The sequence below is a fragment of the Lissotriton vulgaris genome, chromosome 1_1, assembly GCF_964263255.1.
Source record: "Lissotriton vulgaris chromosome 1_1, aLisVul1.2, whole genome shotgun sequence".
NCBI lineage: Eukaryota > Metazoa > Chordata > Amphibia > Caudata > Salamandridae > Lissotriton > Lissotriton vulgaris.
The window spans coordinates 72,954,737-72,977,387 of record NC_141685.1 but is presented as its reverse complement, the minus strand read 5'-3'; the positions used below and the strand labels follow the sequence as shown (position 1 = coordinate 72,977,387).

Sequence of the window (22,651 nt, the reverse complement as noted above, 5' to 3'; positions counted from 1 at the left end):
TCTTTCATTCTTCTCCTTCCTGTCTGATTTTCTTCCCCTCACCCCACCTGATGGCCCAAAATTCTTTCATTTGTCAACCAAGCGGTAAGATGTAGATTAGAGCTTAGTTTGAGCCGGTGGTCGGAGGTGGGGCCCTTCAGCACTCTCTTTTTGGGGGATGGCACTTATTTTTCCTCATCAGACTTTTACCCATCAATCCATCCATCCATCTACCCATCCATACACCCACACATCCATCCACTCACCCATCCATCCACCAACACACATCCATCCGCCCATCCACCCACCCATCCACCATCCATCCATCTACCCATCCACCCATCTACCCACCCATCCACCCATCTACCCACCCATCCACCATCCCATCCACCCACTCAATCATCCAACCACCCACTGACACTTCCTTTCTACCCATCCATCCATTCACCCACACATTAACCAACCTATCCATCTAACCATCCATACATCTACCCACCCACCCACCCACCCACCCATTCACCCACTGACACATCCATTCACCAAGCCATCCACCCATCCATCCATCCACCCACAGACACATCTATCCATCCATCAATCTACCATCCATCCATCCACCCACCTATCCATCCACCCACCTATCCATCCACCCACCCATCCACCATCCATCCATCTACCCACCCATCCACCAAACCCATCGATCCACCCACCCAACCATCCAACCACCCACTGACACATCCATCCACCCATCCATCCACCCACCCATCCATCCACCCACCGACACATCCATCCATCCACCCACCCATCCATCCATCCATCCACCCACCCATCCATCCATCCATCCACCCTCCCATCCATCCACCCACCCAACCATCCATCCATCCACCCACCCACACAGCCACTGACCCATCCATCCATCCATCTACTCATCTATCCCCCCTGACACATCCATTCACCCATCCATCCACCCACTGACACATCTACCCACCCATCCATCCATCTCCACCGCCTTGGCAAAGTGGGCTCTGCCCCGGGCCCCGGCCTTTAAGGGGCCCCTGATAGACCTGGCTCTGTTCTCCTCACAGCCCTGCCCTGATGACCTTGAATGGTTTTTAAACACAGTTTGTTTTCATATATTTGTATTACAGGTGGGTGGCAGGGATTGTGCGCAGTGACGTCAGTGAGCTGCTGCTGGGTCATTTTGCACACTTTAGAGTCTGGAGCAGTCTGATTGGATCAGGAACCCACAACTGGTCTGAGCAGGGGCCCCAAAATGTTTGGTCCAGGGCCCTCACAATCCTTAAGATATACCAGCCTCCCCCTCCTCTTCCTCTCTTTCCATCCATCTAATTTCTACCTCCCACCCCCAGAAGAGAAGCGGAGGGGCCCCTCCCAGAAGCAGAGGGGCCCCTCCTATAAGCAGAAGCAGAGGGGCCCCTCCCATATGGAGAAGCAGAGGGGCCCCTCCTATCCTTCTACAGGGATCCCCAGGGGGAGGCAGCAGCTGTCGCCCAGGGAAGGAATTATTCTGTCTTTATTTTAGGATCTTTATAAAGCGTGAACGAGGGGGGGGGGGAGCCAAGGCGCCTCGGATTAAATATTTATTATCACAAGTTGTGCCCAAGATGAGATGCACACAGTATAACACCCCCAGAGGGACAGACATCAGGAGTGGGGCACAGTGGCGTGCAGTGTCAGCTGCACAAGACACGATAATCACCACAAGTCAGAAATACCCCAGAGATATGTCCCCTCCGGAGAGGACATTTCAGGTTTATAAGTCACTTTTTGGGGACGGATCATTGAGGGGTGTTGGGGGACTGGGGGGGCCAGCAGCATCACCCGAACCAGGCCCCGGGGCTGAAAGATGGAAATGTATCAGGACATTTCCCTCATTCTGAGTGATGAACACATGCCTCGTGTGTAGCGCCTCGTGTCTGGTGTGTGGTATTAAAGCGCCTCGGTCCGAGCCACAGTCCTGCCCCCAGGGGGGCGCCTCTAGGCAGGTCCAGGCGAGCAGAGTCTTTCTTCGGGGCCTGTGGTTAGCGCCCCGAGGCTCAGGGCGGAGTCAGAGGCGCTGTATGGTGTGGAATGAACTCTGGGCTCCTCTGTCCTTAATGAGAGTCCTTCACTGAGAGGCCTGTCCAAGGGTGCAGAGGAGGAGAGGCCTGTCCGGAGGTCCAGGGGAGGAGAGGCCTGTCCAGAGGTCCAGGGGAGGAGAGGCCTGTCCAGAGGAGGGGTAGAGGAGGAGAGGCCTGTCCAGGGGTCAGAGGAGATGAGGCCTGTCCAGGGGGTGGAGGAGCAGAGGCCTGTCCAGAGGAGGGGCAGATGAGTTGAGGCCTGTCCAGGGGGGCAGAGGAGGAGAGGCCTGTCCAGAGGAGGGGCAGAGGAGGTGAGGCCTGTCCAGAGGAGGGGCAGAAGAGGTGAGGCCTGTCCAGGGGTGCAGAGGATGTGAGGCCTGTCCAGGGGTGCAGAGGAGGTGAGGCCTGTCCAAGGGTCAGAGGAGGTGAGGCCTTCCAGTGGAAGATAGCTTTTTTTCCCCTGTGCTCTATTTTGTGTTTTTCTTTTCCTGACCCTTTTTGGTTTCCTTTACTGTTGTGCTGTTTTTTTCACTTTTTCAGGTGTTGCAGTGCCTGGTTCCTGTCGGAGGAGCATGATGAGTTCTGAGCCACCAAGTAAGTCCTTATCATCCGCACAATTTGAAATAGTGAATTCCACTGAGCTAACTGGACACAGCGTCAGTCTACAGTGGCATTTAAAGCATTGATTACAACTAGGCGAATTCCTTTTTTCAACAAAATGTCCCTTCCTAGATCCCTTGAAAAAAGAATAGATGAAAAGTTTAAGTGAGTAGGGGAGTAAGTAACATCTAATAATTCATTAAAAGAATTATAAATATCTCACTATCATGCCAGCCTCTTTCACAGAGAGTGTAAATTGATAGTGTTGGCTGCTTCTAAGAATCTATGTTGCAATATATGTGCAACTTGTGTTTCTTTCTTAATTATTAAATACGTTTTCTCTCACATCCATGAGCTCCAGTAATCCGAAGCTCCCAATCTACAGTGTCCCCGAGCTGTTTCACCACTATCAGAAATGATACTCAACAGATTTCCTGGCTTGTTTTTGTCAATACTTTCTTTGTGCAAAGTATAAGGTCACATATATTTTTTCTTTGTGTTCATTTACAATTTTTGACTCCATTTCTACAGGTGACTTAAGCATGAACTGAAAAAAGAAGGTTTAAATTTAGTGAAACACAACGAAAAGGATTATTTTAAGGAAAGTTAAAACATTCTCGAGCTCTTGAGAAGAAACACATTCTATGTGCCAGGAATGGTGAGGATGTTGGTGCGGAAGAAACTGGTGAATGAGAAAGTTGTCAAATCCCTATAGTAAAATTGCCATAAATGTTTACCAAGTGTCAGTAACTCAGATTGAGGAGAACATTGGCCACAATTGATCCCCACGCAGTGCACTTAAGAAAACTCAGTGCTGTACATTTTGTTTTTATGGTTTATGAGAAATGCTTTGGAGACCTAAACCCTCCCCAATCGATCAGCATCTGTAGACGTGTTGTGATGTGACAGAACCGTCAAAAAGACTAATATTCATGGTTTACAAGCGCAAGCTTTTGTCTCTGTCTCCTGAAGACGAGAGGAGAGAAAAGATTGTTTAAAAGAAAGTCATTGTAAATACTCTTTCTCAGATGTCGTTACAGCAAAGATGCTGGATTATCATTTCCAATATAGGAAGATTTTCTCCACCTGCTCTGTCTCTTGGGTTGATCCGAGTGGTTTCAAAGTGTCCTATAACTCCAAAGTCTATCATGTACCTGTCTTAGCCACTGAGCAAAAAAGCATATACTGGCACAGGAAGTATAAAAGGGGCCAATGTTACGCTATTGATAATTCATAAACCACCCTGGCATGCCCTAATCATCTGTCATTACTTGTATGAACAAACATACCTTACAGGCAAACACTAAAGCCCAAAGACCTTATCAGTGCTTTTAAAACTCCTAAATCAAATGTGATCAAACTAGAATCACTAAATGAGACTAATTAAACAAGAGAAAATTCACCCGGGCATAACTTGGAGAAAATGAATCCCTGAGAGGCCTCTTAATCAATACAAGGGGCTCCTCGGTGAAAGTTAATAAGACAAGTTAGATCGGTGCCTTTAAAGGTAGGAAAATAATTTCCAGGTAAAAACTATAATTAGTTGAATACATATGTTAAGAAGAGCATCTGAAATGTATTTTAGAAGTTAATGCTGAGTTGTAACATAAACAAGTACACGATCAGAAATCAGATTCAGTCTTAAGATGGCATGTAGCCAGGAACAAACCCAACTTGGAGAAACAAACAACTCGAATAAGAGCAATGACTGTGAGAACAGCTTTAGTTATCAATCCCACCTCACTAAACATAAGAAAACTAGCGCTGGACGAAAACCCTATCAATGTCCCGAATGCCAGAAACACTTCAATCACAAATCCAACCTTACTGTACATGAAAGAACCCATAATGGGCATAAACCGTATCAGTGCTCTGAATGCTGTAAAAGCTTCAGTCAGAAATCCAGCCTTACTGTGCATGAAAGAACCCACACTGGGCAAAAACCCTATCAGTGTTCTGAATGCTATAAAAGCTTCGGTCATAAATTCAGCCTTACTGTGCATGAAAGAACCCACACTGGGCAAAAACCGTATCAGTGTTCTGAATGCCAAAAAGGTTTCTATCACAAATACGGTTTAACTCTACATGAGAGAATCCATACTGGGCTCAAACCGTATCAGTGCTCTGAATGCCAGAAAAGCTTCAGTCGGAAAATAACTCTCACTTACCATGAGAGAACTCACACTGGGCAAAAACCTTATCAGTGCTCTGAATGCTGTAAAAGCTTCAGGCATAAATCCAGCCTTACTGTACATAAAAGGACCCACACTGGACAAAAACCTTACCAGTGCTCTGAGTGCCGGAAAGGATTCAGTCAGAGATCCATTTTAATTGAACACGAGAGAACTCACACTGGACTAAAACCTTATCAGTGCTCTGAGTGCCGGAAAAGCTGCAGTCAGAAATCCAACCTTACTGTGCATGAACGAAGCCACACTGGACAGAAACCGTATCAGTGCTCTGAATGCCAAAAAGGTTTCTATCACAAATACGGTTTAACTCAACATGAGAGAATCCATACTGGGCTCAAACCCTATCAGTGTTCTGAATGCCAGAAAAGCTTCAGTCGGAAAATAACTCTCACTTACCATGAGAGAACTCACACTGGGCAAAAACCGTATCAGTGCTCTGAATGCTGTAAAAGCTTCAGTCAGAAATACAACCTTACTGTGCATGAAAGAACCCACACTGGGCAGAAACCTTATCAGTGCTCTGAATGCTGTAAAAGCTTCAGTCATAAATCCAGCCTTACTGTGCATGAACGAACCCACACTGGGCATAAACCCTATCAGTGCTCTGAATGCTGTAAAAGCTTCAGTCAGAAATACAACCTTACTGTGCATGAACGAACCCACACTGGGCATAAACGGTATCAGTGCTCTGAATGCCACAAAAACTTCAGATTGAAAACAACTCTCACTAGACATGAGAGAACTCACACTGGGGATAAACCTTATTAGCTTTTTGAATGCTGGAAATGTTTCAGTCGGAAATCTGGTCTCACTCAACCTGCGAGAACTTACCTGGAAAAAACCTCATCATTGTTCTAAATGCCAGGGAAGAGTCTGCTGGAGATTCAGTTTCATTCAACAAGAGAGAACCCACGATGAGAAAGAAAATGACTTGTGCTCTCAATGTGACAAAAACTTTACTTGTAAATGTAACCTTTCTACATAAGAGAGACAATGTGGGAAAATAAAAGGTGCTCACTGTAAACCCTGGGGGAGGAGCTTTCAGACTCGCAAAACATTTACATGAAGCAGCCACAAAGACATTGATTGTCCATCAAACTGTCTACTGAGAAAAGCACACAGCGTGGGATGGAAATGCTTGAATTAACCTCATTCTTTTGTAACTATTTGTGGCCTCATTCCATTCAGCGTGTTTTGTTTGCTGAGTGTTTATAATCCATGGCTCTGACTCACAGAGTCCATTCGATCCTGAACTTTGAGGCCACGCCTCCAAGGATCAGGAATGCTTGAACCTCAAACTGTTTCCAGCCTTAACGAGCCTCACCAGGGGGCTGCAGCAGGAGTCCCTTTGTCATAGGTCTCTATGGGACCAACATCTGTTTATGTCTGTACCACGTAGGGTTGATCATTGAGAAAAACTAAAGGTGATGGATGGACTGGTAGTTAATCTCTGCAACATCCCACCACATCATTCTCTAGTCTTTGTGTAACTACAGACGAGGTCAGCCATATGCAAACCATTTTTGGCCCCATCCTAAATAGTCCTAATTGTCACGTCCTCTCTGGCTCCTCAGGATCAGGGTGATACTATATGGGGTCCACCTCCTGACTTCCCCCACACTCTGACTATTGAAATATACAGAGTATAGAGATAATCAAGCGAGGGATGGGAAAGGGTAGGAACTGCGGTGGAAAGGGATTACCTGTAACAGAAAAGCATAACATTAATACTGTACAGCAATCCTTTCTACTCTCATATGTTCTCGCTTTAATCCAAACTATACCTTATAGGTCTTTCCCAACAAGATGTTCTTCTTGCGAACAGATAAACAACACCACCTGTAAAAGACAATAACCATTCATCAACACCACACCAGTAACCGTGTATTGAAACACAAAAAATCCTTTTACTCAATCATACTCACATCCACACCCCGCGGATCTCAGAACAAAAATAGAACAAAATTATCCTTCTCCAAAGATTAAAAATAGGGTTCAAATCCAGTAAGTTCTTGGTGGAAACAACTCAGTCTCAGTCTTGAGCCAAGAAAGAAAAAACACACAGTTTGGGGTTCCACCCAATGTGGAAAAAACACAAAAGGAAATCCAGAACTTTAGTCTCCCACAAGTATACTGTCTGAACAGGAAATAAAGTCACTCAGGAATATATATATATATCTTAGCATATATCAATGAGGTCAAGTGTTTGTCAATGAAAAGGTACAACTATACCTTTTGAAGATCGAGTCCAGGGTGAGATGCTGCTGTGACTCCTTATCTGAAAATCACCAGACAGAAGGAATCCACAAGTTCTCCGCAGCCGCGAGAGAACTCACTTCTGTGATCCACACGCTCAGAAGAGCGGTGATCAGGAATACAGCCCGACGCAGCCGCGACCGGGAGAAGAACAAGAGCAGTTCACGCTCAGCCGAGCGGAACACAAGAAGACGCCAGCCGCAGCCACGAGCGGGCAAAAATGAAGGAATCCGGGTTGCGTCCTCACAGAAGATGAGACGCGAGGTAGTACAGCGGCTCAGCCGAGCCTCCAGCGATACATTGATCTAATCCCCAGGAAAACAATGGGAAGGAACACAGGAATCCAATCCTCTAACAGCACAGCTGTTGACAGAGTCCAGGAAAGCCAGAATCACGTACAACGCTATCGCTTTGTCACGTGATTTTTATCGAGCGTGCCTTAGGCCATACTGCTCAAGCCACGTTACCAAAAGCGTGCTAAGAACACTTTAGTAGAAGACACATTTACCTTTGCTGGCCAAAGTTTGGAAAAAGCAAAGCAGGCTGACTCCAGAAAGCACACTAAGGTTACTGTCCTAGGTGGCATCTGCACCACCTGTAGATGCAAAAATCAAAGATTATGAGGGAAGCTGTTGGTATCTGTGCCCCAGTAATTTGAGACTGCCTCTCAAACAGTCTCAAACAGCTGAAAGAGCTCGAGGCAGATTCATGTCCTAGCAACTAAGACTGCTCGCTCCTGTCATACAACACTCACACTGAATCACACTCCCTGTGCAATGTACGAACTTTTACATAAAGAAGTTGTGTTGTGCTTTGTGAACAGGCTTTCACCCCCCTTTGTATGCAAATGAGTTTCTGTGATCAGACACCCCAGGCTCCCATCTCTTCTACTGCGGATGATAATGTGAGAACTAACGAGATCACAAACAAGGGCTGTATTGAGAAATAGTCACACAGTAGTTTGTAGTTCTTTACTAGTCTTTTAAATGTACATCCCCCTATCCCGTTCCAAGGTAGAGTATAGTTTGCGAAGTGCGACTCTCTTGTGGCCCGCTCCCCAGATTAAGTCCATAAGAACAGAAACAGAGTCCAATTTCCTGAAGAAGTGCAGAGGCAGGTAAACTAGAGTGGTCGAGAAGCAGTATAAATGTATTAACAGCATTTTTGCATTTCCACTCTACCCATGGGTCGATAGTTGCAGGGAGCCCCAAAACAACAGGGAGCTGCAAACCTTGGATATCACCTAAGTTGCCCTGTACACGTTCATTGTCGTTTGGTAAGTTCATCGCTTAATACCAGAAGATGTTAGGGTGCCACCCCAGTGCTAATTTGGGTAGCACTTCCTGTTTTAAGTTGTTAGTTTGCGCATGGGATATAAGCTGGATTTGGTCAAATTTTGCCTTAGTCTAGAAACCCTACCAAAATCGTCTAGAACATCCATCACCTGTGGTAGATACGAATGCATGTTCCTGAGGTACACAAATGCATCATCAGCATACAGTGATATGTCCTCTCAATTTGACTCACTCGGTATACTGATTGCTGGGTCCTGTGACCGAAACAGGACAGCGAACAGATCCATGGCTAGGGCGAAAGTAATCGACAGCATGCATCTTTGCTGCATTCAAAAGAAACTGAGATCTCTGCCTGTCCGGATGCGGGCCAGCATGTTTGTGTAGAGGAGATTTATCCAGTGTAATATTTTTGGGCCTAGTGTCATGCCCATTAGCACTTTCATTAAGTAAAACTACTCAAGGGTGTCGAAGGCCTTCTCTATATCTAGTGAGAGTGCTGTGTATGGAGACAATTCATGAAGATTCTTTTCCATCAGCCGGAGAGGCGCCATAGGTTAAGATATATTTTTCTCCCAGGTACGAAATCATTCTGGTCTTGGTGCCAATAAAGAGAGGCAGGGGAGCAACCTGTTTGCAAGGACCTTCCTGCAAATCTTGTGGTTGGTGTAGAGTGGCCAATAGGAGCGTATCTCCAGGGGGGTCCCTGTTGGGCTTAGGCAGGACCAAAAACATAGCCTCCCATGGGGATCCCGGCAATGTGCCCTCCTGCCAGGCCTGTTGGTAGCTTTGGAGAGAGGGTTGCTCTGTAGGTGAAGTAAAAGTCCACCTGGAACCCGTCCATCCCAGAAGTTGTGTTGCACGCGATCTAGTAAATCATGAAGCCAATTTCCTCAGTGGTCAGGGTTTCATCTGGTGTATGTCCCTGAAGGGGGTTAAGTCTGGGGATTGTCAGTCTATTCAAATACTCATCTAATTGGGGCGCTTGCACTCCCAACACAGCATGGTATACAGACGTCTGGTACTACAGGAAAGCCTGGTTAATATCTGCTTGTACATTCAATATCATGCCCACCTGGGATCTGCTGGCCTTTCTGGGGGTCTTTGAGGTCAACGACCTTAGTAGCCATGCTAGTATCTTATAGTGTAGTGTTCCTAGTCTGACCTCCGCCTCTCTTTACTCCTATCGGAGAGGGGTGATTGTGTTCTAGTTTCATGCAGCTACCCCACATTTATTTCCGTTGTTCATATTGTTTGTTCAAGAGAGAGGTTCTGGGCTCACAAGGCATGTTTTACACCATGCTACATCTTGATGCACAGGCCTTATGTGAAACCCTTAAAGGTACCCCACTCTATCACTGTTGTATAGGCAGTCCCTTCCTTCGTCTCAAATATGGCGACATGTGTACCTTCAGTATCACAGAAGACTCTGTCCTGTAGGGCCGGGGCACACAGCCTCCTAGTAGGTACTGATGCATGTCGTCTGCCCCACTGAATCATCATTTTGAGGTGGTTGTGGTCTGAAAGTGTGTGGCCTAGACATTCAGGTCACAAGACCAAGGAAGCCACAGAGGGATTGCATAGGAGCAAGCCGATTCTGGTGTGCAGTTAGTGTACTACTGAGAACAACGTGTATTCTTGTGTACGAGGATTCATCTGTCACCGGATGTTTCACATCTGGGTAAGCATAACCCAGTCCACAATGCGTGGGTCATTCTGATTGCATTCTCGTGTTGTGGTGGGGGAAGGATCTATCTAGGGAGGTATCATGGGCAGAATTAAAGTCCCCACCCCATACACTCGGCATTGCCAGGGCTTGTATCAAGGGCTTGGATGAAGTACACCTGTCTCAAACTCAACACAGACAAGATGGAAGTCCTCATTTTTGGGAACAACACCTCACCATGGAATGACCCATGGTGTCCCATCGAGCACAGCACACCCCTCCATCAACATACCATGCCCGCAACCTCTGCATCATTGTGGATAGCAAGCTATCCATGAAAAAACAGGCCAATGCAGTCTCATCCACCTGCTGCCACACCCTTTGGAGGCTCCACAAGAGCTTCAGGTGGTTCCCAGCAAACACTAGAAGGACCATCATGCAAGCCCTCACTACCAGCAGACTGGACACTGGAAACACAATCTGTGTAAGAATTACTGCACGCCTCCAGACGAGACTCCAGACAATACAGAACTCAGGGGCAAGACTCATACTCAACCTCCCAGAAGGATCCAAGTCGCACCCCATCTCAAGAAACTACACTGGCTCCCAATTCAGAAGAGATGCCAGTTCAGGAAGATGAGTCATGCCTACTTGGCCTTGCACAACGTAGGACCAGCATACATCAACAAATGCCTGACCTTCCACTATCAATCAATCAATCAATCAATCAATCAAAATTACTTTATTCGGTATACAGCAATACCACAAAAGTACAATACAATTAGAATAAAAAAAACACAAGAAATAAAACCTTCTACCGGGTACCTAGACAGTTGGTACAAAATATGAGCAAATAACAGTGCAAATCATCGTGGGTAATAAGGTTAAAAATGTGCTAAAAGTTAGAAAGTCTAACACTCCTGAGCAGATTACATTCAAAAAGGGCAAGTTATGAAACAAGGGTAATATTAAACCAACATGTTAAAAAAGGAAAAACCCCCAAGCATAAAATTCATCTGTGTAAAAAACAAGGAGGAGGGCATCATAAGTGTCGGCACCAAAGAGAAAAAAGGATAACTTAACGACCAGTGTCATAATCTCCTGTCTTTAGTATTTCTCAGTCTTCCGGCCATCCTTAGGAAATTAACAGTGCAAAAAAGTGTGAAGGCCTCCTCAGACAATTTCAAGAACAATAGCGCAACCTTTCCGTGTTTGAACATAGCATTCTTTAAAATGCTCTTTAAAAACAACTTTCTGGGGTGAGCGTAATAGGGGCACAACAAAACAAAATGGAGCGTGTCCTGCGGAGACTTATAGTCACAGCCACAGGGGCCCCTCAACTATATGGATGATAAAAACCCCGAAGGACACCCCAGTGTGTGATGGAGTAGGTTCAACCTAAATCTAGTCATCAGGAATCTGTCCTGAGCATTATAAAAATAAGACAGGTATGGTTCCAAACCTGGGCTGGATTTAGCCAAGAGGTGGGCTCTCACGGATGGTTTTACCATCTCTGTGTCTTCCCTGATGGAGGCCTTGTTCTTTAGGAAAGCGGACAGAACAATCGCCTTGTCCCGGCTAACAAGGATCTCGGGGTGTTAAAATAATCAGCAAAACCCAGGCCCAACAGGGTCTCCCTTACATATTTAGGCCAAGGGATATTGTACCCATGCTCTCTTTTAATGCAATCAGTTATTATCTGTTTGCTTAGAGCCGCTTCAGGGTTAGTCCATATTTGAAGCCAGCAAGTGAGAGGTTTCAATTGAATCCCATCTCTGATGTAAGTGTGACCTAACTCTTCGTGGATTTAATAGGAGGGGGTGCTCTGTGGAACTCTAAGTAACCGTCAAAGGAATTAATTTTCTTCTATTTGGATCCTTAATGGGTCAATGAAACCCCAAACCTCACTGCCATATAGTGTTTTGGCATTACAGATGGCCCTATACAAATTCAAGATTTGCTCAGGAGCCCAGCGACCCAACCTGTGTGCAAAATTCATGATTGCCCCGGAAGAGCGGATAAGAGATCTGCATTTCTCATCTGACAGAGTATTAAGCCTGATGCGGCTATCACATAAAATTCCAGGTAAGAAAATGCCTGCACTTTTTCTAGACAGTGGGTGCCGATCCTGAAGGTGAATTTCCAGCCTGGCCTTTTTCCCATCTCCATGATGTATGATTTGGAGAGATTAGCGGACAGGTCCAGGTTCTCCATGCAGATGACAAAGCCATCAATGAGGTGCTGAAGGCCCCGCGCAGTGCGTGACAGAAGTACTGGTCGTCCGCGTAAAGCAGAACCGGGATCCCTCTTCTACCTATCCTCGGACAGTCCACCCCTAATGCTCCTAATGCCTTATCTAAACCATTAATATATAAAGTAAATAAGAAAGGCGCCAAGATGCAGCCCTGTCTCACTCCTCTAGAGCAAGGGAAAGAATCAGAAATGTCTCCCTCGTTGTTGTATCTGACCTGGGCTTAAGTGTACTGGTGCAAAGTGCTTAAAATATTAACCAGTCCTGAGTCCACGCCCATGGCCCCCAATAGCTCCCACAGTTTCTTACGGTTAACCCGGTCGAATGCTGCTGTGAGGTCCATGAAAGCCATGTACACTGTCTCATCGCTGGCGACAGTGTACTTGGTGACAAGGAGATAAAGGTTGAGACATTGGTCAGAGGTTGAGCGACCTGGCCTGAAGACATACTGTATATCCGAAATGATGTCATGTTCGTCTGCCCAATCCATAAGCCTATTAAGAATAGCTCTCCCCATGACTTTCACTGTGACATCAATGAGGGAAATAGACCTGTAACCTTGTGGGTTATCTTTGTTACCCTTTTTGAAGATTGGGACAATTGTCGCAGTGGACCAGGATGACAGCATACCTGCCTCCACTGCCGTATTGATCACTCTTAATAAAATAGAAGCCCACAAGTCTACCTGGGTTAATAGGAGATCTGGAGGGATCCCATCCGGGCCCGGGGCCTTATTCCGGGTTAAGCCCTCAATTCCCGCTTTTATCTCACCCAAAGAAAATGGGGTTTCAACAACCCTTTGATTTCCTATCCCTGCTGATGGTACTAAATTGCTCATACTCTCATGATTATAGAGGCCTTGAAAGTGCTCCACCCAAGCCTCAGGCAGGACGTGGCAGACAGGCTTGGATTTATTCTTATCCTGAAAACAGGGTTTATTTAGAATTTTCCAGAAGGCGGTCATATCCCTTGATTCAGCCACTTCCCTCAGATTCTCCCAAGCCTGGTATTGCAATGAGGTTTTGTGTTGTTTTAGTGCCTGTTTATACCTCCCCCGGCAAGTGGACACCGTTGTCTTATCTTTGGAACAATCTTTAAAGCTGCCTTCAGTTCCCTCAAGGCACTAGAGCATTGCTGATCAAACCACCTGTGAGTATCCTCATCCTCTTTTGGCGTTCTACATCTAAGCAGGCCGTCAAAACAATGTGCTACTCCCTCAAATGCATTGTTTAGGTCCACCTCCTCTACTGTTGGGTCTAGACACTTCCAGACCTGCTGGGTTTTCTCTGTCAGTAGTGCCCTGTAGAATTTATCACAATTGATGTTTGACCATCTCAGTCTCCTTCCCTGATCCGTGGCTGTAAAGGAGCCTCTGGTCTGCTTACGATGGGAATGTTTAACTGAGTCAGGGTCCCTTAGGATCAACACCAGGGGGTTATGGTCACTGAAGGTGCTAAACTCCACATTAAAACTTAATATCTGACATATTAAGGAGCTTGGAACAAAAATAAAATCAATAACAGAGCCCCTTCCCTTCTCTTTAAAGGTTGGGAGGATACGATAGTCCCCCGCTGCTCCTATCAAATCCATCGTGTGAGTAAGGGCATGTGTGCCCAACAGCTTGCTTAACTCAAATCCCTCCCTGGTGTGTTCCATATACAGTCCCTCTTCCCTTGGGCAAGCGGACCATTCCCCCTTACTGCTAATTAAGTGGGGGCACAAGTGACAATTAAAATCTCCCAACACCACCAGTTGGGCGCTAGCAACCCCATGCGGTTCTAAACCTATCAACCTATGTTCCAGCTCTACCAAGCTGGCTAATGTCTGTCCGCCCTTGATAGCATTACAAAAATTAATGCAAATTAATTTTAATCCCATGTTCGTAAACCGTATTCCCTGTGTGCATTCTGAATCTCAATCTAAGTCCTCCCATTTCCCATGTAACCTCAAATCCACATAAATAATTAGGTCTCCCTTGGCTCGCCCTGAGGAGGATCTACATGCTGGAACAGAATACATTTTGTAGCCTTCCAGTGCTAGTGCGCCACAATCTGCCTCCCACGTTTCTTGCAGACTAATAATGTTAAATCTCCTGATGTATCCTAGCCAGTCCTGATTTTTTAGTTTACTGGACAGGCCTGCTATGTTCCAAGAGATTATATTAATATTTCCCTGCCCTCCTACTACTGGGGGGTTAGACCTTTGGTCAATGTGCCCAGTTAAAGATGCAAGAAATCTATGTGGATTTTTCTCTATATCCAGCGTGCTATGGGCTCCATGAATAAGGGGCGGGTTTGACGTCACCGTCATCTCCTCGACTAACCCTCCATTATCCCTGCTGTGGTGCACATCCTCCTGTGCCACCCCTTGTCCTAGGATTGGCCCTCCTAAGCAGTCAATCTAATTCACTTAGGGCGGAAACACTTTGGAATGGCGCGTATCGATTAAATAACTGTGCTGGACGATCCCCCCAGGTTGACCTCGCAGGCTTTCTCCTCGGATCTTCCCTGTTCATAGGGTGCATCAGGTCTCTGTAAAAGAAACTAAGTGGGAGCAGTCTGATGATAGTACTGCACTGTTCCTGGTAGGTCCCCTTCTATTGGTAATACAAAAGTTCTCTGGCCATTTCCGGATATCTAAAGTTTAAAATTACAGTCGCCCCGGAAACCCTTCCTGCTATTTCCGATCCATGATACTCTTCTGGCCATTAGAATATGCCTGTGATTTATAATGTTAAAGCCTAAATTATTGGCCAACCAATTAACTGCTTTGTTGATCAAGGAGCGTGTGGTTTCTTCCCTCGCGTCTCTACATGCTGGAATCCCTGTCAGAACTACTGTGTAGGGGCTTGCAGCTGGTGGGAGGTCTAGTACGGGTAAATCTGTCCAATGCCTGGTCCTCTAGTGATGACCCTGGTTCTTCGGGGTTTAGCAGGTCTACCCCCGGGAGATCTAGTTATAGCACCAGTGTTAGATCTGTGCTCTAGCCTCTCCTCCATTGTCTGCCCGTTGTCTTCCCTAGAACTAGATGGGCCTAGGTCCTTGCTCTTATTGGTTCCTTCTGTTGGATTCTTCTTTACCACCTCTTGCCTAGACATGTGTAGGACTATTTCATTGTTTGCCCCTCCCATGCGATCTACTGACTGTGCTACCTCGGGGGGGGGGGGGGGGGGGGGCGGTTTCTTTGCGGTTTGGCACTTGCAACTCGTAGCTTCTGCCGCCTAAAGAAAGAGCTTTACTCCTTTTATTTTATCTCATCTGGTCCGGGGAATCTAGCTGAGTCTAGCTTATCGGAGCGCTGTGCGAGGCTGAGACTCTTCACATTCAGCCCCGCCCGCTCAGTTTTAGCCGACCGACCGCCCCGGCTGCACTTTACTCTCCCCAGAGTTCGAATCGGGGGGAGGGGGCGGTTGGGCTGGGCTGGGCTGTAGCGGGAGACACCTTAGCGGCAGAAGCTGCTGACCTCGACCCTGTAGCTGTAGCGGAGGAGACGGCCCGCGTCCTTGGCGTCTTCCGCGCTGCTCCCCTTCCACCTCTGCAATCAACAATCGGTGATCGACTGGTCGGACTGCGGCAACCAGTCAGCAGTGGTAAAGTGCCCAGAGTCATTAAACCAACAAAAACAGGTCAGAGAGAATATTGGAGGAAGGAAAAAAGTTCAGGGATGACCCCGCAGAGAGGGCCAGGTCCAACACAAGATTTGGGGGTCTCTGGTTGGCACAGGTAGGCACTTGTGACAAACAGGTACCCTCTCCTCTAGTCAGGTCAAGGGAACTACTACTCAGAATAACCTCTGCTCACCCTCTAGGTTGCGTGGCGCAAGCAGACAAGGCTAATCCTCAAGGCGCTAGTTAGTTAAGCATTTATGATCACATACAGTAAACACCCATAAATGGACACCAGGCGTAAGATTTGTATAAAAAATACGTAGGCTTTATATAAAAATACTTAGTTATGATGTCCCTGCCCTGTACCCTGAAAGAAGAAGGCAGCTTCTTGTAAACAAAGTCCTCCAAAACTGGGCTGAACCAGGCTCAGGCCCCCTGGCCTGCAAAGACAAAAGAAACTGTGTATAAAAGTAGGTGCCCTGCTCTTAAACATTAGATCCTGTTTTAACCACGAAGAACCTCTGCCCAACTAGAAGGACCAAGAGAAGCTGAAGGAGGAAAGACTGTCCCAGACCTGAAGAACTGGCCTGCAGTGGTGCCTTGCTGAGGAAGGAGAGGAGAAGACCAGAAAGGACTTTGCTTCATTTGTGCTTGAAACTATCTCCAAGGGCTTGATCTGAGCTTGCCCCCTGAACTGAGCCCCAGGAACACTGGGCTCATTGTGCCTTCGCTCGTCTTCAACCGAGCCGTGTGCTTCCTTCCCGCCAGAGCTGAGTCCTGTGCACCTTTGCCCCCACCTAGGGCCGTGACACCCAGGAGCCTGGCTGCCCTTGCCCGCTGAGAGCCCAGCTCTTGCAGAGTCGCTCTCTACCCGTCTGGCCGGGCCGCCTGCTCCCCTGTCACCCCGCCTGCTATTTGGAGCACGTCGTGTGCTCCCTCGCTCCTCCTGCCGGAATTCTACTTGGAGCGCGATCTACGCCCGGACGGCCGTCCGTACATTACAACGTACCCAGCCGCCCCGCTTTGCCCTCCAGCTCTTGAAGAATGCCGTGCCGCCCCCTGAAGCGACCCCCCAGTACGGTCCGTACAGGAGGCCCTGGGCCGCACTTGCCTGCCGGAAGCCGCCAGCCCTTGAGGATCCGAGGGTACGCTTGCCCATCGGCGCGTACTAGGAGAGTACGACTCGTCCCCGCCTGAGACGCCGCATGGACTTAAGCGCCGTACTTGCCACATCTAAACAAGGTACTGTAACTCACAAGCAAGTCTACAACGGACTCGGGGTCCGCACCGTCCTGTTTTCCCCGTCAGAGCTGTTTGCCTCGACCTACCCAGCTCAGTACGCCTCGTACGCGAGGCGCATAGAAGTCGACAGCCCTATGTGTACGCTAGCGAGGTACGCCTCGCACGGGAGTGTGACGACGCACACCGCTTTGTAGTTCTTATAGCGGTGTACGCCTCGTACCAAACACCCGCGCCTCGGGCTACCGTGTCCGCGAGGCGCATGAGGGTTGGCGAGGCTGCGTTTGAGCATCGTGTACAATGTACAGAAGCGCTACGAAGCGCTCAGCAGTGCGAAACACTGCCAGAACAGAATAGAGCTTGTACCTTGCAGTTTGTGGAAGCAGCCTAAACTACCTGTAAGAACTTTAAAAGAACACTTGCCTTTTTGACATCTTGTGGCCTCATTTTCAATCGTTATATGGTCTTGTGATAACTCTGCATAATGAAGTATTTTTATATAAAGCCTACATATTTTTTATACAAATATTACGCCGGGTGTCCATTTGTGGTGGGTCATTGTCTTTACTGTATAAATGCTTAACTAACTAGCGACCTGAGGATTAGCCTTGTCTGCTCGCGCCACGCAACCTAGAGGGTGAGCAGGGGTTATTCTGAGGAGTAGTTCCCTTGACCTGACTAGGGGAGAGGGTCCCTGTTTGTCACAAGTGACTACCTGTGCCAACCAGAGACCCCCAATTCTGACAGTTACCAAAGCAAGCATTCTAGATGCCAAAGTATTACATCCTCGATGGATACAATGGCCTAACTCACTCACTGCAACAGATGTAGATTACAGATTAAATTCTACATTACAAACACAAGCATTCCTGCAGAATGAACATGAATATCCTTTGCTGAATGAAAGAATGCCTCTATATAGCTTTATATCTGTTATTTATACCAATGGCCCAGCCTGCCATGGGAACACAATAGCAACATTCTGCGGCATGCGCAATCGTAAAGGGATGCATGCATGACGGAAAGTTCTGTTTTGAAAAAACACACACTCAGTCCCTAGGGGACTGTACAGCGCAGCTGGCAGAACTCAACGCTCTGATTATGGCACTACAAACTACGGATCATGGACTCCCCATACTTATAGTGTGTGATTCATTCTACTGTGTCCAGTCCTATAATGAACACCTTCACTACTTGGGCCAGAATGGATTTCGAGATTCAAAGGTTGTACTAACAAGCTCTAGCTGCTTTGGGAACAGGTGGCAATGCTGAAAGAAGACCTGCCACAGGCTCATTTTATTCATACATTGAGTCATGAACGTGTTGGCGTTCACGTTGCAGGAAATTCCATGGCTGATTAAGCTGCTAAAGCAGCAGTTCGCATTACTGCCGTTGCTGAAATCACTAGTTCGTGTACGAGAATAGACAGAGACATCATGGTGACTGTCAATGCTGCTCACAATGACACTCTCTTGCTGAAAGGCTTTCCATTCGAGTACTCCTACAAGTTAGATGCACCAAACATTCTGTATACTGAAATTCCAGGAGTGTGGGATAGAGTAATACCAAACAGTGCTCGCAGATTGGGTTTAATACTAGCTGCTCACGAGTGTCTGGGGTCAGCACACACAGGGGTTGTGGATATAGTTTAAATACTGAAGTATTGGTATTGGTGGCCGGGTCTTACAAAATAGACCTAGGACTTCGTCCTCAAATGTGACATCTGCCAGCAGATGAAAGGCTCAACTGTAGCACATCCACCTCAGACACCCCTATTGATCTCAGACAAGCCTTTAGCGGTTGTTTATTTGGATCACTGCGGCCCCTTACACTAAGTCGGGGTTTACATGTATTTCTTGGTGGCAGTGGATCCATGATCCATATTCCTGTAGGTTTGGCCACAGCGTTTGGCTGATGATCGAACTGTTATAAAGGATTTGTGAATCTTCATTGGAACATATGCAATTGGCACACTAGGTTCTGACCAGGGCCCAGCATTTAGCTCTCTGACTTACAAAGAAACCATGGGAAGTATGGGTATGACCTTGCTCTACTTCTCCCCCTCCTATCCTGAGGGAAAATCTGTAGTTGAGAGGAAAAAATGTGACTTAAAGCAGTCCTTAACAGCAAGGGTATCATGGTCAGGTGGTAATTAACTCATTTACATTTATGGGGTCCTGAGAGCACTCAATAACATGCCAAGAAAATCCCTAAGAGGTCGTACTCCTTTCAAATTCCTGTTCAGTATGAGAATGTGGGTACCAGACCTTAATAACGTCAGCACAGTGTTAGTGGAAACACCATTTGACATCAATGAACGTTTGGCTGTTTTACAGGTACTCAATGAATTCCGGGGTGCACAAAGCAACGTCCAAGAAAAACGCACCGCCACTGGAGAAGTGAAGGTTGTACCAGCAAGACCAGCCTGGATCCCGAAGATTGGAGACGTAGTCAGAGAGAACATTTTGGACAAGAAAGAATTTGGGCCATCTTACTGAGCGCCTGTACCTGTCCTGGCTGTCAAAGGTACGGGAACTGTACTTCTTCCGCCAATTGCCATTCGCAAAGACAAAACGTTTGTCTCATTGATCTGATCAAACCACACTATGTGGCCGATTCTCAACAATAGGCCGCGTGGGCTCATGGGTAACCACTGCTTTAATAACTATAGAAGATTCCCCTGTGCAAAGAGAAGCAGTATACAAAGATGAAATAATACTGCTTCCTGTTGAAACAACTGCAACTGAACAGTCGACGAGTACTGAAATCTTAATTCGAAAAATTGACGAAGTCTATGTGAATATGCCACAGATCGAGTCATCTCCCAGTTCTAAAAAACCTGCTGAGCTGCCAAAAATAGTCTGAAGGGCATATGGCTCCTTCGTGCATTATGGGGACTTCTCAGCGGATTCTAGTGAACCTGAACTGCCAACACTGCTTCTCTCTTTAAAGCTATTATTGTATACTCTCTATTTTTTGCTCAAAATGACATACTTTGTTGTTCCATGGATTCATCTCTGGATTACAAACAATTTACTGTTTCTGGTCCTCTGGATTGCTTTGATGACTGTCATTTTCCTGCTCCTGGGCGGACACTATCTCCCAGAAAGCTCATCGCACCGTGAACTAAGAGACCTGTCCTTGGTGACGATTACATCAGTTCCAGTTCGGGAAGGAATAGTTTGTGACAGGGTATCATATGATGTGTACGGTACGAATGAGCTATTGAAAATTCCATATTTGTTTAAAATTTCCTTAAATGATATCTTAATTTCTAGTACTTTCTCTGATGATTGGGACATTGAAACTGTGCATAATTTGCTCGCAGATCTCGAGTAACCTTGGGTGTAGTGTGCATAGTAGGGCTAAGTGGAGTGCCACAGAATTTGCAACAAGCTCCATGGAACTCCGATTTGCTCTGTTACGCCGCCAGCCTCCACCTCCCTTTTAAGATATACCTTAACACTAATTTAAAACAATTAAAAATCACTTACCTCTTAACTGTGGCATCCCCGGGCTGCCCTCCTCCTCTTCGCACCATTATAATACTGCTTAATAAAACTGCCATGCTCGCACGGCCACGCATGCGCATTATTCCCAAGAAACGGAGGTGGGCGGCGAGCCAACTCCGCTCTGCTGCAGAGTGTGCAGAGTTTTACTTACTCAACATTCTCTGTGGAGCGCGGACGAGGCAAAACTCCGCACACTCCACGAGCAGAGTGGAGTTCTCTGCCCACGGTTATTCTAGAGCAATCAGCTGCATTTTCTAATGATGAATTGTATAATGGTACATCAAATTATGGAGTCCTGCTGTATTAAAAACATTATTGCCACCATTTCTTACACAAAGCTAGTGTCCCATGCGCTGTTTATAATTACACTCAATGGGAACATTACCCAACACCTCCAAAGGGTACTTCAAAAACATTTGAACAAAACCTTTGCTTATTTTTCTTGTTTTTAAAAAAAAACCATTATTTTATTGAGTTTGTGAACGTCAACACAGGGTTTCCATATGATGATAGACATATAAATCATATATAAAAGGAAAATTACAATTCACTTCTTATGTATCTATTTATTTATTTTATTTTATTTTAGAGTTTTATATAGCGCTAGCCAGACCCGAAAGTATCAGAGCTCTTTACATCAGGATCACTCCTAACTACGCACACCTTTTGAAGCACTTTTGGGGCAGAAGCCCGAACTCCACTCACACACACAGCCGATATAAACGCTGTTGCAAACCAAAGGAAAACAAACCCGAGCTGCCGCCATCGCAGGCGTGCACCCTGGCCACGCCCCTTCGAGGCCACGCCCCCTCCCCTCTTCAATAAAATGTACTTCCACCGGAAGCGCAGCGGACGAGCGCAGCGGGAGCGCCTAAGGCAAGCCCGTCTGCGCCCGTCCACGGCCGGACGGGGCGCAGGGCCATAAACCCTGGCATTTCCAAACCCCACAAGATACGGTAGGACAGACAAGAATTGTTGGATCTGTGTCCTATCATTCCCCTGTCTTGTAAACACTCTATGGAGGCGATATCGTTACATAGCTGTCCCATATGTCCCTTTACTCCTGAGAATACTCTTATTAAAATAAGCACGGTAGGGATGCTAAAAGCGGCACTGCTAAACTGCTGATCCCTCAGGAAACACTGTACTCAAATTTATCATCTACTTGAGGATGAGGATCTCAACATCTTGTTTCTTACCGAGACGTGGTTAGGTGAGCACTCTGACCCTGATATAATACAGGCTTTGCCACCCGGATATTCCTTCTTCAGACTCGATAGGAAGAATGGTAGAGGTGGGGGTATAGCTATTGTAACCAAAGCTCCCTTAGAATGCTCCCTATCTCCTATAACGATTGACCATAGTGAAGCTGGCTCTTTCACCATCATCATAGGGCCGAAACACTCTCTTTCGGGTGTTCTTGTGTATCGTCCCCCATGAAGGCTCTACGATTTTACTTCTAGCCTAATGGAGGCTACAACCCATCTATCACTAAGAAAAACCAGACTGCTAGTGTTGGGAGATTTAAATGTCCACTTTAATGATCCCCTTGACAAAGAGGCCACGGACATTAAATCTGAACTACTCTCCTTACAACTAGAACTTAAGAACGAGGACTCGTCACACCAACTAGGACATTTACTGGACCCTATTTTTGGGAACTGGAATGGAGTACAGACTCTGTCTCCACAACCGGTACCCTGGTCTGATCACTTTGTCATCCCGATGGAAATTCAGATATCTGAGACCGAACCTAACAAAAATAGTGCACAACGATACCAATGCAGGAAATGGAATTTTTTTTCCCTTGACACCTTTATGAAGTCCCTTGTAAATGCTGGACCCCCAGGAGGATCTGACTGTGAGACAGCCTATAATCAGCTACAGAAATGCATTATAACTGCTCTTGATAGCACTGCCCCTATTCGTACTCTAACCAGCTCTAATAGGACTAAGAAAACGGCCCCGTGGTTTACCCA

At 46.6% G+C, this 22,651-nt stretch overlaps 1 protein-coding gene across 1 annotated transcript; it reads left to right on the top strand.

Moving 5' to 3' along the window:
- The first annotated feature begins 3,864 nt into the window (after window positions 1-3,864).
- LOC147737362 (uncharacterized) lies at window positions 3,865-5,752 on the top strand. Its single transcript, XM_086926651.1, has one exon. The coding sequence runs from the start codon at window positions 4,304-4,306 to the stop codon at window positions 5,615-5,617; it is 1,314 nt and encodes a 437-aa protein (XP_086782777.1). The 5' UTR covers window positions 3,865-4,303; the 3' UTR covers window positions 5,618-5,752.
- The last annotated feature ends 16,899 nt before the right edge of the window (window positions 5,753-22,651 follow it).

Coding starts and splice junctions, on each gene's coding strand:
- LOC147737362 (XM_086926651.1), top strand. CDS start 4,304: ATGGCATGTAGCCAGGAACAAACCCAACTTGGAGAAACAAACAACTCG.